A 17,879-nucleotide genomic window follows, 5' to 3' on the forward strand; every position below is an offset into this window, starting at 1 on the left:
ACTGGATCCAGGTCAGGACCTCAACACAGTGGGGAGATCTGTCTGGAGGAGGGAACAGGCGGACTCCCTAGGCCCGAACGCTAATTTACATGAAACCATAAAGAGATGCCATCCTGGGTCATATCCATGGTTGTGAGTCAGAACTGCATCTCTTGGAAAGTAGTTGTCATCCCTGGCTAATCTCAACATATCGAGGATGTACTAGTATATATCCCCAGTGTGTTTAACGTCTGTAAATAACCTGCTAGAGCTACTGTCCATGAATTTATTTCAACTGGTTCTGAGAATATTTCCAGTTGAGACCTGTGGAACTTACATAGGATGTTAAACATCATTGATGCTGATCCCAAATTCAGAGAAACACCTCACGGAGGGACAGAAGCCAAGTACAGAACTCACTCTGTAAGGATAAAGCATCTAAATGTTCAAAGTGGAACCCGTTTTCTATGAAGACCTCTTTTTAAAAGAAGTGGGCTTGGGAGGAGGAAATGACTACAGTCTTCTAAAATCAAATCCTAAGGATCAAGATGTACTTTAACAACTAAAACAAAAATCAAGGAGGTTCTTTCCCCTTCTTTGTGCTCCTTCAGGAAGAACATGAAGGTAGTGCTCCAGAAACTACCACCCATCTAGGTAATTGGTTCTCCACCTTATAAATAATAATACATTTCCTAAGTCAAGTGTTTATGTGAGTATTTATTATTTCCTTAATGTTAAAAAAAACTTTTTCCAAATCCCACTTTTTATCACTTTCTATAAATGATAAAAATTCAGGCTCCTACTTTAAAATGCAGGCTCTTACTGTATCATTCATATATTTCTTTCTCAAATAAACATAGGAACTGCCATTAAAAGTCAATTCCAACCTAACCTGAGGGGCTGTCAGGAACAGTCAGCAGGAGGGCTGAGACTGTAAGCTGGGATTGCAGCCTAAATTGACAAAGTCCCAGGCTCTGTATACCATAGGTGCTTTTTAGAATGCTTGTAAATTAAAAGCAGCATGCTTGATGTCCAAAGTGAGGATGCACATCAAAAAAGCTTAAGGACCCAAGGCATCTTACATTCTCTGTTTAAAATACAAAAGACAAGGAGAACACATAAGCCACTCCTAACTGTTTCACTGATGTTCTACTTTTATTCCAAAGCACTTCCAGAAGTTGTGGTCATGAGTTAACCCATAAAGCCAAAGTAAGTAGTGATATGACGCCTTGATAAATCCAAAACTGGTTTTCAATTTCTGAGAGTTTTTATTTCTACCGGTGGAAAGAAAAACTATAATAATTTGGGGAACTTGGTGTTATTTTTCAAATGCTACTGAAAAGAGAAATGTTTAAATAGCTGGGGGAAAATAACAGTGGTAGCAGCGTGCTGATCCAGACTTAATAACTTAAGAGAAATACAGAAGTGTGAAAATCAAAGAGGAAGCTAGAAAGAGTCTGTTAGAAAGCAGGTCAGGTACACAGGCAGGTTAAAGAGCTTCCTGCCACTGAAAAACTGACCTTTTTTTTTTTCTCCCCAAAGAGTGGTATCCCTTATCAATGTTCTCTGTCCTATCTCACTCTTCATTTCAGCTTAATATTACTGTTTCCTTTCATATAATGTTAATGTAGAGATATAAAAATCTATTATTAGTGATAAATCAATTTTTCTTTCTCTCTCCACCCGCTCCCCCCACTCCCCATCTAAGTCTCAAAGACAAGTCTGGACCAATTTCTCCATCCTGCCTCTGGCAGCAGACTGTAGCATTTCAGATCCTCCACCAAGTCCCGGCTGCTTCAAAGGAAAAATCCTACTTTCTTCAGTTAAGATCATAAGAAATATAGGGGGAGGGGGTCAGCTCTGTTTGGACATAATTACACTTCATCAAAAGAAGCTTTCTTCATCTTCCATGCGTGAAAAGTCTGCAAGCAGTTAAGTCTGTCTTTTTTTTTTTTTTAAATATAAAAATTGCTATTTGGGAAACCAGCCAAAACTCAGAAAGCCAATATAGTAAAACAGTGCACACCCTTTGTTTCTCTTTGAAGTTCCTTAAATAAATATGTTGAGGGTTTACAAAGTACACTATCACTTTGCCATAGTTTCTACTCAAATTGATCAGAGAAAAGTTATGCAGCATCTACATAATACAAAAGCAAGATAAATGAAAGCACTAGCTTGAATCTGTAAAGTAGAAAAAGTACAATGCCCAATCTTTGAGATACTAAAATTCATTACTCTAGTTAACAACAAAATCATATTACATAAGAAGAACAATGTACTTCAGAGCATACAGGTATATCATCATGTTCAAATCTTTCTTGATTCTTACTAGGAAAAAATAAAAAAAGCTTAATGGTGCTGTGGACCTGCACCAATAACTGAAAGAGAGAGAGAGAAAAAAAAGAATGAACACATACATATACACACTTCACACCTAATCAGTCAATAGTGAGAGAGGAAGTGTCTTTTTTTTTTTTATGAAAGTAAACTAACCCTGATGCAGAACTAACCCCTTTAATTTTGATTCTACCTACCATAGGCCCTGAGCTTCATTTCATTTCAAACTTTCAGTGACAGTATCTCATTAGCATGCATCATTTTATTTTAAGTTAAAAAGTACAACTTCTTGGCCCTGTTCCTAGAAAGTAAACTAAAACTACTCATCGGAAACAGTCTTGCTTGAATTTCCCTTATCAAGTTTTTACAATGGTAATAATTTGACATCTGATCCAAACTAAAGAGCAATTACTGAACATGGTTTAAAAAATTGATGCTTCTCATTTCCTAATTCAAACCTGGGTTGGAGTAACTCTATAGGTCTTTTTAATTTATTTCACCTTAATCCTAAAGTGGTCTATTTTCTCTCTTATTATTCAAATACTTAAAATGGAAATATTAGATTCAATAAATAAATAAATGAGCATAATACTTCTAAAGAATGACTATTAAAAGTCTCTCTATACAATAAGTAAATAAAGCCAAAAATCAGTTTCCTTAGAGACTTTTTAAAAAACATTCCTATAAAATAGCTATAAAAAACCTAAAAGGGATTATTTTCTATTTTATGATCTTTTTAAAGGATTCCTAACATTTGAATATTAGCATTCAGATGGTGTAGACCCTTAAATAATGTGGAAATATTTCAAGTCCTGATCATTCATCTGTCTAGGCGGCTATATAGTCATTCTAACACAAGTAACACATTATTCATTTATTCAAATGAAAAGCCTTTTGTTTAAAAAAAAAACTATGATTTTTAAAGAGTTTTATCATAAGAATAAATTAACTCATACAGAGGTAACATGTGTGATAAGTGAAGTGCAGCATACCAACTGTCCTTGCTACCACTTAGAGCAAAAGTGATATTATGAGGAAATTGATCCAATGCATTCCTTTTTCTTTCCCCTTTGCCACTAAATTTACTCAGTTATTTGGCTCCTCATAATTCATAGCTTGAACCTCCAACTGTTCTTCTCTCCACCTTATGTGCTCACACCCAATGAAATTAGGAAAGAGTTCTCTGAAAACCCTGTTTGAATATTCAATATCATAAAACAAATGAAAAAGGCCTGAGTACTCAGAAAAACACTCCACTTCATCTGGACATATTTAAGTTAAAACCTTCAGTAACTCAGTTCAGTAGAAGAGGGTGCTGATTTGTATACAGACTAGTCCACATGTCATCAGAGGATCCCAATGTGTTTATTCCATTACTAATATTAAAAATCAGAGACCTACCTCGTCCACTCCGGCCCACAAATCTCAGATCGTTGAACCTTGCTACTTGGTTTTTCATAACAGCAGAGGCATTTCGGAGCTCAGCAGAATAATTTTCATCGTTACCCGCCATGACAGTAACCACAGTCCCATCTGGTACCTCTCCAAGGGCTACCACCTACATAAAACAGGAAACACAGCAGCAATAATGGCACATCAGGAAAGCTTAAAAACTGAGGAGATATGCTCATGGCGAATGATGCGTTTTATCAGGACTTAGTGCTCTTGTCCAGTAATGGCAGACAGAAATGAAGCATCTGCATATGGGTTAGGATGCCACTTCAAACAGACCAATGTTGCAGGGTCCACCCATTTCAAAGGCAGGCAAGGGTTTCCTTCATTTGTTGTTGCATTCTTCGCCAAATATATGTACATTTTTATTGAATCCCCATGTTAGGTTGTCCATAGGAATTATGCCACAGAAGGCAGGCTGATGCCCCATCTGCAGATTGCTTTGTGCATATTAAGGCACCGCCTGTCTGCAGCCAGGAGCAGCCTGAGGTGTGGTCTCATCCCGGTCACAGGCTAAAAAGGGAAGTCTAGTCGGCCCTATGGGAGATGACATTTAGGTGAAACTTTGGAGCTCCTGACTATATGGGAGCCTAACCATGGTGTGGTATCCAGGACTACATTTCATCTCCTTACTTGGGGTTAGATGTGCTTACTGTTAATCATACTGCAAATAGTTACTAAATGTCCACTCTGCTAGGATTCGGTGGGATATACAAAGTCACCAAGAAGCATAAAGTCTAGGTTCAGCATAAAGAAGTAAAACAGGCTGACAACGATGCCTGACAAATGAGTGGTATATACAGAAAAAACACTTCTGTTCTGTCTTTTTCCCATCTGACGTCTTGGAATGACACATTCGCCTCCTTAACCTTCAACAGTTAACCTTTGGCAGATTCATCAGGCAAATAAGGACCCAGCATAATCAGTCTTTGAGGCTAATAAACATTTTCACTGCTCCAAGGCAAGGGATCCCACTTTTAACCAGGGTCAGCTAACTTCCAAATGGGGGCCTCGGATTAACACGGAGCCTGGTAAGGGAGTGCTGGTGCAGAGCCTTTGCTGTCACGTATAAAACACAATGCTCTTAATCCATTACCTGGACACTGACCTTTGATGATGCCCTTTCTCTCAACTAACTTCCAGGATCCTATATTCAGATTATTTCCATCTCTTCCTCACTCTCTGACATTAACATCCATATGTGCTTGCCTCTTTGGCAAATATCCCATTCCTCTATTCTCCTACTTTTAGAGCTACTCCCTCTTTTGTCAAGATTTCTGTAAGGGCAAACCTAAGCATTTAATTCCCTGCTCCCAATACAACTTGTACTTGATCTCATCAAAGCAGATTTCTCAGACTATGATAAAACAGACACTGTAACTATACTCTGGGGCTTAATTTCCCCTACCCATGAACCCTAACCCAATACTCCTTTACTCTATCCTCTGCTTCAGCCCGGGAGGTGGGGGTGGAGGAGAAACATAACAAAACAAAACAAAAAAAAACTTGTCAATATATTTTTTTTACACATACTTTTTTCTTAGGCTATTTTTCAATTCCATTCCTTCTTTAGCACTTTGTTATTCAGTTTACAATCCTAGAGCTTTCCTTAAATCACAAAGCCCACTTCCACAGCATTCCACTGTGCTCAAATGATCCTCTTTTCAATGTGCATATATTAATAATTTTTCTACTCCTTTTCATATACTAGCCCAAAACTATGAGACTCACTCCTAGAAGTCCAGATTTATATTAGTTTGAAAACTATAAGAGGGAAGGGCCTTTATCTGTCTTGTTCAGTACTATATGCCCAATTCCCAAAACTGCTTGGAAAATAGTAAGTGTTTGATAAATATCTTTGAAATAAACAAATTAAAGAGCACCAAAAAAAGCATCACGTTCCACAGCCCATAGTCTGTGAGGCTACCCGGTAAAACGCTGAGAGACCCAGTTAAAGGTTGAGTCAGCATGTCTCACTAGAGGCACTGTGCCCTTGCTCCAAACTAGTTTTCTGACAACTTTTTCCATCCCAGGGGAGGGGGAATCATGCCAAAGATCCTTTACTCACAGTATATGGTTACTCTCTTCAATCTGAGAAGAGTCCCTGACCAAGGGTAAATGCCTTGAGAACACGACTTCCTCCCTGCATACTTGATCTAGTGCCTCAAGTGGCTACCGACTCTCTAGGTAATGCTGTATTGCTGATGGGGGCAATGTGCTTTTCAATTTTTCAAACTCACAATGCCAAAAATGTGAACATTTTGAAAATACTGAAATAATTGACTATGTTTGCCAGGATTCATCTCGATGTTTGACATTTTTTACACTCAGCATATTGCGTTTTAACACCTGCTGTGTGTGTGGCATTCTATGTCAAAGTAAATATGGAACCAGTAAGTGTATTAATGAAGGCAGAAAAGTTGTACTGTTTAGAAGAGAATGAATGCACCAAAACTCAAGAGGCCCCACTTTTTTCCCACCTCTGCTATGATCTCATACAAGTCACTTCATCTCCAGGAACCACAGTTTTCCAATATAAATTGGAAATAACTTTTTTAAGTCTGTAAAATGTAGAAGAAACTACATAAGTATAGAGTATAATTATAATGATGTACTTTTTGTAAGATGAGGAGGCTCACTTCTATTCCAAGTCTGCTATGTGGTAAATACAGGCTTTTACTTATGAGCATCCTTAAAGGATTCTATTGAATATGTAATTCTTCATGTCCTGGGATGCTTTTTGTTGCTGTTGAAAGATAAAGGATAACTGCTGATGGGTTTCACTCCAGTCTGGCTAAATTTCAGAAGAAAGTAAAGAAATCTGCCCCGATATGAAGATTTTCAAGAGCTCTGGGACATTATTATTTTACTGCATATTTTTAACATAATGGGTTTTGTGTTTTTTTTAAGTTAGAAGAAAAGGAAAATTGATTCAATATGGGAAAATATGAAAGAACAGATCCCTAAGAGTGAAATACATAAATCCATTTTACTTTGCTTAAGCAGCATAATAATGACCATATTAAATACTGGTATGTCTTACGTATTATATTTAATAAGAAAACAAATAGGTAATCACAAATTGTGAGTCTTCTATGAGGCTTAGAACTTGGCCTAAAAAAAAAATGCTAACTAAAATGATATAGTGACAACTTTTCTTGTTATGGCTGAACTCTATTTTAATGGTTAAATATGTTGGGTTATTTTTTTTTCTGCTATATACGCTACCAAATCACATTGGCTAATGTTTTTCTGAGGGGAAAAGGGGGAAGGGAGTACTGTATTTGAGTTTATATCAGTCAGAAGCGAAATTATATGTTTGAGATTTTTTTATAGTAGATTTCTGAAGCTAAAAAGTTTCCCTTGAAGATTTTCAACTATGTTTATCTAAAAGAAAACCAAAAGAATCAAGAAATTTTTGCACATTTCATCTGTACCAAACCCAAGCAATGGAAAACATTTTAAGGGGCAGAGAGAGAGCAGACAAAAATTGTTCCTTAACCAGTTAGGAGTAAGCACACATTAAAATTTGTTTCCGTGCTACCCAATACAAAAGTTCTGTTCTACAAAGAATAATTTGTGATGAAACCTTAACAACTACATTTTTAAGTGTTTTTAAAACATAAATTCTACAAATTTAAGAAACTTCATGGGAAAGAGAAGTAATTTTACGTCCTGACATTTCAGACTTGAGAAAGAAGTTCCTTTATTTAGCACACCTCACTATAACCAGTATTTAAATCACATGATATGCAGCTTGTACAAAATAAAGGGTATTTCTTTAACTCTAGAAACACTACTGAAATTTTGTGTAAGATTCCTTATGACTAAATCTGTAAATTACTCTGAAAGAGGAGCAATGGAGAATTAACTCAGACTCTTAAAATTGTTTTTGTGGTCTTATTATACGGAAATAAAAATTGCCCATTACATTTCCATGAACAGAAGTCTAGTCTTAACTAATCAATTACTCTTACAGACCAATATGATCTGGCATGTTGTACTTGCAGGAAAATTGAAATATAATTATTTTTCAAGATAGAATCTGATCAAATCTTTCTTTGGAATAAAAAGCAAGGTAAGGAAATAGTTGCAACAAGAAAAATTTTAATCCTATGGTAATTATCTAAAGATAACTTTAAATAAACTATCAAAAACTTTCACAAATATTACAGTTAATTTTTCAAGTTTAACCTGGAATTTAGGAACAACCATTGAATTGTAGAGAAAAAAAGTAAATACAATATAAAGTATCATTTCATAATTTTTAAAATATTTGTCAAAGAGGAAATTGATTAAAATTATTCCAATTTAAACCAGGAACATATGTGCCATGTTTTAAGCTGGTTTAGATCATCTAACAATGGATATTCTGAAAATTTTTTGAAAGGATACGAACACAGCAATGACAAAGGGAAAATGTAATGAAAGATATCTTGTCATGCCTGTTTTCAAATGTAAGTTTTCTAACATTTTTTTAATATTTGTTTTCCATCTGAAAGTTTTTATTTCAATTACTTTACCAGTAAGTTTCATATATTCAATCCGAACATTTTTAACCTTAAGTAATTGGATTGTATTTAAAGGCATAACACAAAAATGTGTCTATCTTCACACAACTTGAAATCTATTGTGATTTATATAATTTTGCATAACGGTTCATGGTAGGCATAATAAGGTATTAACCGGTTTAATAACCTGTTTTTCTTTGTTTAGGTATATTTATATTAAAAAGACACAAACATAAAAATCTGATCATTAAATATATAAGGAAAATACAACTCACTAGTGTCAACTATTTATTAGTTGCATATTTGTTTCTGAAAATAGGCCAATTATGTCAAAAAAAATTATTTTCAGCTAGAAATTGCTCCATCATTTTGAAACCCTACTTATGACAAATACTGAAAGCTATCATTAAGCATACAGAATTAACTATGAGTAATAGATCATATATCTAAAAATGCGTTTTCTTTAACATTGCCAGAAAAACATATGATACTAGTAAATATATAGTGCAATGTTCTTTAACTTAAAACAGCGCAATAACTGTGCGCTTACTATAGTTTTAAAATATACATCTGGACTTAAAATTTCTGCATAGTGTTTCAGCTTGAAGCTATTTAAAGCAACTGAGTTATGAACCCTGAACACCAGGCTTCATAGTGGAAATGCTGACAGACCCCTAACTACAAGGGTGCTACTGGATGCAGGGTTGACGTACTCTCTCTTTTTCTATCTGACCACTAACTAAAGTGATGAATTTGCAAACTGCTTTTTTGTCACTAGAATTTCAAGGACAGAAAGGCCTGGGACTCTCTAATAGTATGTCTTAACTATTTTAAGCTTTCGGTGAGATACACCTGAAAGAAATGTTAAAAATATTTATTTCCATTTCCTTGACACCTGGGAGGACCGAACTTTTCAAAACTGCAGAACTTTGTTAAAAATACAATGCTGATAAACAACTTGACATATTTTAAAGTATGCTGGAGTTGAGTATCAACAAATTAAATATTCTTGTATAATCCCTGAACAAGATCAGATGGACAACACTAACACATTACTTAGGACTTAATACAATACGTTGTTAATATCACTTTGAAGCACTATTTTAAATGAACATATCAAGACACAGTTCATTGAATCCATTTCTGATTCTCTACAGTGGTGAGCTCAGTATCACAGACATAAAATACAGGCTCAATAAATATTGTATTGATTTGAATATCAGATTCTCAACAATTCAGTTCTCTGTGTGTTTTAAGATAGAGTATTTACCTGTCTGTTATCTACCCAATACCACTATAATTTACTTTGTATATGGCTCTATCATAGCCAAATTGTTCTCATCACTTTTAAAACTTCTTCATATTATTTCTTCATTACAGATGTATTTGCTTTTGTTGCAAGTGTAGAAAGCCTACTGCTCACAGGCTCTTATCTCAAAAGAAAGGTAAAGAGAGTCTGTTGTTACTAACATTCTGATGGAAACAGAAATTGTTGTCTATATCTGGATGTTCCAAATATCTACCCCTCCTTTTCAGCAGAGACAAAACTTCTATATTAAGAGGATCTCAGCTATCACCTACTATTTGAATTCTGTTAAGCACAGGTATGCGAGTTCACATTTTAGGTTAACTCAATTTCTTTTTTAGTTAATATGTATTTAATATTTACTTTAGTATGGTCATGTGTTAACTATGGCTTTGTTTGCTGGTTACAAGTAAAATCACCCTAATTAACAATAAATATGATTAATAGCAAAGAAAGCAATTTCTTTTCAAAAGTAATTTTTAAAAGGTGGTGGCACAGAGCCCTAAGTGCAACCAAAATCTGAGAATAGGTCAAACTAAATTGCATCCTATCTGTATGCCAAAAACATCCTTTTATCTAAAATACTCAAGTTCAAAATCAATTCAGCCCATAAATATGAAAGAATAGTCCAAAACAGTTACACTTAAACACGTTTAGCAGAACAAACGGAATGCAGACTATCAAACATCTAAATGTTATCTTTAAAAATGCAGGATCTTATCCTTAAATTTTCACATACCCTGACTTGTGGCATTGTGGAGACAATATGTATGCTTATTAGACAGGTTTTTGTGTGTGTGTGTTTGGGGGTTTGGGGGGAGAAGAGGGCTGGAAATAAAGGCTAATTAGAAAATTCTGGGCCCTTGGACGACGAACATTGTAGAAGATATCTCCTGTACAGAACTTTAAATTTCTACAATATTCTGAGCTTTTCGTGTTTCAAGAAGAAAACAACCTACAAAAATGGGTGGTTTATAAAAGGAGAAATGGGACGGTTAAAAACACACACACACATACATTTCTTGAGCCAAGTGCAAAATGGAACTTGCCCCAGAATGCAGCATCCCCTTTCCATAACAGTCCATCCTGATTTCTGTTCTGATATAAGACCTAGGGAGATAACCAGCTCTAATTGACCTGGACTCCTCTCTTTCCACCCCACCCACACATGGAATCTGAACGGATGCCTGGGGGGACGGGGGAGGATGGGGGCGAATCAACAACGGGGAACTGCCAGTGGCCCTTGGGAGTTTGGCCCCAGGGTCCAGAGTGAAGAATCTGGCATGATTCCTCCTCTTTTCCCCTTACCCCATGCCCTTGCTACCCTGCTCTCCTTAGATCCCAGAGCCCAAGGGTCCAGGCTAGATGGGGCCAGAAGCGGCTATCGGAGGCTATTCTCCGTGGATGGCTCCACGGCCCCCTCCATCCCGGCGTCTAGTCCCGCGACTGCCCAGGAACCCGCTTCCCTTCCACCCAGCTCCGCCCTGGGCGCTCCGCGTCTCCCCCAGGCGAGGGCTGCCTTAGCCATCGGGGTCGCTTTATTGACGCCCATCAGGCTACTGTTCTGGACCCAACACCCTCAACCGACGACACCCGCTTCGGACACCCGCCCTCCAAGTAACGGCCCGGCGGCGGCTGAGGCCGCGGAGGGCGCTCCCAAACCCCGGGATCACTCCCTCTGCGCCCAGGCCACCCGCCCGAGCCTCCCGCGACCTTACAGAAACCGGAGGGAGCTTCGGGATCCGAGTCCTTTAGCAGTAATAAGACAAATCCGCAAAATTTCACCTCCGATTTCAAGGCTGGTAAACGGAAGGCATCTCCCAGGTTTCCCTGGTCCCCGCCAGGCTGGGCGAGGCGGGAGCGCAGTCCCGGCGGGAAGAGGCGGCCCGAGCCCCCGCCCCCTCAGCTGGCCCGCGCCTCCCGCACTCGAGGGTCCAGCGCCCGCGATTCCCGGGCTCCCCCGCCTCGGGGCGCGCTGCGACCCCGGCGGCCCCGCCTTCCTCCCGGTCAAGGGAACTGGCGCGAGTCTGCAAGCCGGGCAAATACCCCCGTCCTGCCTCCCACTTCACATGCTCCCGGAGTCCGAGGTTCGCCTGCGACCCTCTAGGGGCACCGGTAATGTGGCCCACGCGCCGCAGCGGGCGCCCCGCCCTGGGCGCAAACTCCCGGAGTCGTCACCCCAGGAACACCGCTTCCCGAGCCCGGGATGGGCCGGGGCCTCTGAGACTTAGCGGATCCGATCTGGGACTCCTAGACCGGCAGAGGGGCGTTCGGCCGGACGGAGGAATCCCGGGGAGGGGCCGGCCGGGATGCCCTGGGAGGAGGACGCGGGGATCCGGGGAATGTGCGGGGGATCCTCGCCCCTGGGAAATGGGGGCGGGGTGGCGACGCCAAGAGTGGGCACCTGGAGGCTCTGGGGGGAGGGGGCGGCTCAGAGGAGTGGGTTAGAACTTTGCCCAGGAGGCTTGAGGGGGACAAGGACTGAGGTGGTGGCTGCGGGCACAGGTGGGAGAGGGAAGGGTCTGTGCGGGGTCCTTGCGCCCAAGCCGGCTGGGAGATCCGGAGCAAGAGGGCCATCCGGGGTCCCTCGGGTCTGAGCCTCCAAGGTAGGAGGCCTTAGACCGTATCCGGGCCCCGGCCCCAGTGGTCAAGGAGATGCCCGCGGGCAGGTCCCGCGGCGCCCGGCCGGGGGCGGGGAGCAGCCGCAGCTTCTTACCTTGAAGGCCACGGGCAGGGTCTTGTTGCAGCGCCAGTGCGAGGGCAGCACGGAGCACAGGAAGTTGGGGCTGTCGGTGCGGACGAGCTCGGCCGGGAGGTCAGCTATGATCTCCACCATGGTGCGGTTGTCGTGCGGCGGCCGCAACCGGGGCACCGCTGCCGCCGCCGCCGCCGCCGCTGCCGCCGCCGCCGCCGCCGCCGCCTCCTGCTGCTGCTGCTGTTGCTGCTGCTGCTGCTGCTGCTGCTGTTGCTGCTGCTGCTGCTGCTGCGCAGCCACCACCGGGCTCACGTCGCTCATCTTGCCGGGCTGCAGGCTGCTGGAGGGGGGGCTGAAGCGCCGGCTGGTGCTCGGATCTACGGGAATACGCATCACAACAGCCACAAGTTAGCGAAGTGGCCGGGGGAGGGGGAGGAGGGTGGAAATGAGGGGCGAGGAGGAGGAAATTGGGGGGGGTGGAGGCGAGACGGGGGAATGAGGATGGAGGTGATGGGGCTCAGGAGGTGAGAAATCAAGTTCGATGAAGCCGACTGCCAGGCGAAGTCTGACGGGGGCCAGCGGTAGCGATTCGGTGCAATCAGGTTGGCGGGTGGGGAGACCCGGGAGGCGCAGATCTTTGCCGGAGCCTTTGGAACACCCGGGGTGGCAGCTGCGACCGGGTGCGGGACTGTGTTTGACCCGGGGAGGTGGGGGGGGCGGGGGGGCTTTAGTTTGCAGTTTAGCGTGGGGTCTCTTTGGGCACAGCGTCCTGGGTGCGCTGGCGCCCCCTCCCAGCTTGAGTCCAGCGGTGGAGCCAAGTGGTTTCAATCCAGCCCCGGGACCGGCATAGTCGAGCGCTGCCCGCCACCGCCGCGCCGCACCGCGCGCAGCTACCCAGCTGCAGGCGCCCGCGCCGCCGCCCGCGGGCTCGGGCTGTTGCCGCCGCCGCCGCCGCCTCCGCGCGGCCGCTGCTCCCCCCGCGCCGGCTGCGCGCTCAGAGTCCTCCCGCGGCGGCTGCCAGCCAGGCTCCCCGGCTCCGCTCCTTCCTTTCCCTTCTCTCCCTCTCACCGCCACCTCCTTGCGTCCACTCCCTCCTGCTGCTTGCAAAGCTCCCCTGACCCTCGCGCTTCGAGGTGCCAGGAGGTAAGTCTCGGGCAGCGGATCTCGGGGCAACGGATCTGGAGCATTCGCGTTCGAATCGCAGCCGCTGCCGCCGCCCGCCGGCCGCGAGAAGGAGCCCCCGGGACGCCGAGCGCAGCTTCCGAAGCCCAGAGCGCCCGGGTCTTGGGGGATCTCGCCTGGTCGCGTCCTCTTGCTTCTCCCCGCCTCCCCCCGCCCCCAGGGCAAGGAACCCCCTCTTGGTCCGACGAGGTGGAAGCTGCGACGCCAGAGAGCTGCCGGCTGATCTGACTGTCAGTATTTTTCGTTGTAAGTTCAGGAGAGGAGGAAGGAAAATTCTTGAGTGTCTGTGCTGACTTCTCAGCACTCGTCACCCTTCCCCCACCCCACCCCCACCGCTGCCTGAGTGGCTCCCTGGGGGAAGAAGATTTTGCAGGGTTTGGGTGTTTTTTTGTTTTCAGTGACACGAAAAATGGGGGCGGGGGGTGCACGCGTCAAAATAGTTTTAGAAACTCAAGTGGGTGGCTGGAGCGTTTTTTTCTTCTATATTCAAGCTTGTTCCTAGAGAACAAGGATGAGTTTTGTTTTTTTTTAAGGACTGGAAAACTGTCATCCTGGTGATTAAAATAAGTTGCAAAAACCTTTGCTGGGGAGAAACTCCAACAGTTTTCCATCAATTTCAATCTTTTATTAAGTCGATTCTGCATCTAAAATGAATGTCTTAACTTTCTTTCCCACCATTCCCAGGGAGAAAAAAAAAGTAAAAACACAAAATAAAATATTCAAAATGCTTCGATGGCTATTTATTTATGTATTTATTTCCCAATGTGGGTTTAAAAAGCGACTTTGGATCCCCCAAAAAAGTTGTGGTCGAGAGGACGAAGGAGCACGGGGGGAAAGCGGCAGTTTTACCTAAAATGTGGTTTTTGGAGGCTGGGATTTCTAATGATTAGGTTTTTGTGGTTTATATAGACACGGCTCTGGCTGAGGCAATCATTACGCTGATGAGAGTCAGAAGCACGTGGGTGTCTCCGACCAGCCTCAAACTCTGAGCCTTCAAAACAAATACAACAATGTGCGGCGCCCGCAAAAGCCTGGAAATCCGCTTGAGGCTTTTGCACCCCTAAGCAGGGGGCACCCGGCCGGCTGCCCTCCACGTTGCGCGGTGCTACGCTCCTTGCTTACTGTCAAACTCCTTTAAACCTCCCAAAGCTGTTTGAAAACGTGTTTGCAAAAAAACAATCATCAGTTGTCAAAGTTTCAGAGATTCCTAATAGGGGAGCTGACACAGTAATAAGTGGTTTTATAAATAAATGAGAAATTAGAATGCCTCCAACTCGGAGTATTAAGGAAGCAAGGTAGTTGATAGATATCCCCCCCCCCCCATCTTATTCAAAACAATTGACTACCCATTAATTGGTGTTTTTATTGCTCAGCATAAACGCCTCTCTCACCCGGGTAGCGACCGGCACGACCCTCCCTCTGGGTTGTTAAAGCGCTGAGCCTGCGCTGGGGTCCGCGCCTTTGAAGGGGCCTGGAAGAGCTTGGAGAGTCTGGGGGCGGCGGGTACGGAAGAGGGGACCTGGAGCCTGTCGCCGATTCAGAGCCCATTTCAAGCGCAAGATGGACTTGGAGGGCTGCCGTTGCGTGACTCGGACACCGGATTGGCCTCTAAAGAGATGCGCCTCCCATGTGGGGGCTTCCAGCCGCGGGAGCGGTGGAAACCGGGAGGGTGGCTAGGCGTGCATCCTCACCGGGGTAAGGATGGGGATTCAGGGAACCCCACTCTGCCCTTCCTCTTCTCCCCAAAATACCCCCCGCCCTCCAGACGCGAGTCTCCTTGCCTCGTCCCTCCAGACACCTCGGCCTTCCCAGGGCCGCCGGCCACCCTCATAGACTTCGAGAAGCATTCTGCGCCACCCACTGTACCACCAGCCCGGGTCTCCTGGCCTCCGGGCCGGCCGCCGCTGGGGCGTGAGACAAACTTGCGCAGCGAGGAGCTGAGCTGTCTGCAGCGCGTGCGATTTTTAATTATCTTTTCCGTCGCAGGGGAGAGCTCTAACCCCGGGCACCGCGCCGCCTGCGCGCACCAGGGCAGCGTGTGCCCCAGCCGCAGGCAGCCAACCTGCGAGGGGAAGCGGCTTTCCCCGCAAAGAGAATAGTAAAGACGAGGCTGCATCCATTTTCTCCCACCTTACACCCACTCACAAGCACTCAGACACACACTCCCCAACAGCCACGCACTAGCACCTTTACATACACACACACAGCTCATACACGTGGATTTTTTTTCCCTTTTAGCCTTTTTTTTTTTTTTCATTTTAGCCTGGCCGCTTTATTTGGAGCACGTTAGACCACTGTCTAACCAAGATTTCTGACTTGTTCTGTGTGTGTGTGTGTGTGTGTGTGTTTAAAGGTGTGGCGGCTGCAAAGGAGGGAACAAGTTACAGGAAGTGTATTATTTCTGTGGCCAAAGGGAGACAGAAATTCAGTAACTACCATAGTAGGTGATACGCCACCTTATCTGGGATTGTCCTTATCTCAGGAAGTCCACAGAACAGGGAACTCCCAGAAAATTTGAAGACGCTAAGTGACAATCAATATTTTAGTTATGGGCAACCAAACGAGGCTTTTCTGAACGAGATATTCTAGAGCTCTTTGGATGTCAGTCATCATTTGGGGGCTGACCCTCTTGCTCAGTCGCTGTTTTGTCCTTTGATTTACTTGGTGGACAGCAAGGTATGCAGGCCTCAGCGGTTGAGTACTTTGGCTAGGGATTTTTTAGGGCAATTTAATCAATGGTAAATTATTTATTTTAACCAATCATATCTGGTAATTCACCTTTAAAGCCTTCCTTGGGTATCCCCCCTCCACTTCACATTTCAGTGGAACTAATATAAGCAGCTCTTGGAAGTTACTAGTCTTGGATCTCTTAAAATATCCTACAGTTATTTATAATGTGGAAATGAAATTTTCCACCAAATACCCTCACAGCATTTCAGGTATCTGGCGCAGCAGATTTTCAGTCGCCTTCCAAAATGTCCCGTTACTGAACATTCACGCTTTCAGTTGGAATTGACTGGGCCTGGAACTGACGATGCCTTGGCTCAGAGCATTATACTTAAAGGAAGAAAATATTTTTACAGACCCCCTAAACCAAACCTCTCCTGGTAATAGTAGGCACATAGGAAAACGTGGACATTTTACATCTGAGTATTTTGTGCTGTAGTTTGCATGATCTCAGGTTTAGATTTTCTTCACACCAAAGTATTTGAAACAAATCAAACACTACATTCCTCTTCAGAAATATTTATCTTCTCTGTTGTATGTTGTGACATAAAAAAAGAACAAACATATTTTTCTGAAAATGTGGCTACTTTAGAAGATACAAACATAATTTTCCCCTTCATGTCCTTTAACACTTAATATCACTGTGTAGTAACAACATTTGGTAAATGAGATGTGAAATGATCAAGCTATTTAGTCAAAGAATTGAATCCCTAAATTGGGAACAAAACCCATGCTTCTTTCATTCAGGTTTCATCTTCTAAGCCCTACTCATTATTTTATATATACTTTTTTCTTGATGAAAAGTGAAAACGTTGCCCTGGCTGGTGTTGCTAAGCAGTCTCATGCATTGAAGGGTCTCCGGTTAGATTCCTGGTCAGGGCACATATCCAGGTTGTGGGTTCCATCCCGGTTGGGGCGCTTATGGGAGGCAGCTGATGGATGTTTCTCTCTCATACCTCAACACATTGATGTTTCTCTCTCTCTCTCTCTCTCTCTCTCTCTCTCTCTCTCTCTCTCTCTCATCAGTGAAAAGAACATATCCTCAGTGAGGATATAAAAGAAAAGAAAAATGAAAAAGTCACTGTAAAATCTTAAAATTGTTTTCAATGGACCAGCTAAAGTTGGATAACCTTTTCAGACGTGCAATAGAAAATCATGGACATATTAATGATCCCTAAAGTTTTTAGGTGTAATATTGGAAAACGTTATAAACAGAATCATCTTTGGAGAGTTTTCCTTTAGACGGTGATTGAATTAAGGATACCTCGCCCTTGAAGAAGCAGTACTGCCAACACACCAGGAGTTGTCATACTGCATACAGCTCATGGACCAAATCTAGCCTAAAGTCTATTTTGTCTGGCACACTAGTTAAGAATGACTTTTGTATTTTAAAGTACTAGGGAAATATTAAAAGAAGAATATGAGACTTGAAATTATATAAAATTCATATTTCAATGTCCATAAATAATGTGTTTTGGGAACATAGCTATATTTATGTGTTTATGTATTGTCTGTAGCTGCCTTCACCTAATACAGCATAATTGTATAGTGTGACAAAGATTGTATGGCCTGTAAAGCCTAAAATATTTGATATCTGTTTTTTTATAGAAAAAGTTAGCCAGGCCCTAAAGTGAAAGGATGGGGCAGAATGGGACAGCAGAAAGGAGCAGATATTAAGAGAAGATATTGG

The 17,879-nt window shown here is 43.1% G+C and overlaps 1 protein-coding gene across 10 annotated transcripts in view; it reads right to left on the reverse strand.

Moving 5' to 3' along the window:
- RUNX2 (RUNX family transcription factor 2) overlaps positions 1 to 17,879 on the reverse strand; it is a 322,789-nt gene that overhangs the window by 215,899 nt on the left and 89,011 nt on the right. For 6 of the 10 annotated variants that reach the window (XM_059701542.1, XM_059701537.1, XM_059701536.1 and 3 more), the window contains exons 3-4: positions 12,302 to 12,657; positions 3,718 to 3,874 (exon numbers count right to left, since the gene is read on the reverse strand). In XM_059701542.1, coding sequence (XP_059557525.1) covers positions 3,718 to 3,874; positions 12,302 to 12,657 — 513 coding nt within the window. Of the gene's footprint in view, positions 1 to 3,717; positions 3,875 to 11,303; positions 11,601 to 11,649; positions 11,868 to 12,301; positions 13,705 to 17,879 lie in introns of those variants that run through there. The other 4 variants (XM_059701541.1, XM_059701540.1, XM_059701538.1 and 1 more) reach the window with 4 other exon arrangements.

The sequence above is a fragment of the Myotis daubentonii genome, chromosome 6 (assembly GCF_963259705.1).
Source record: "Myotis daubentonii chromosome 6, mMyoDau2.1, whole genome shotgun sequence".
Taxonomy (NCBI): Eukaryota; Metazoa; Chordata; class Mammalia; order Chiroptera; family Vespertilionidae; genus Myotis; species Myotis daubentonii.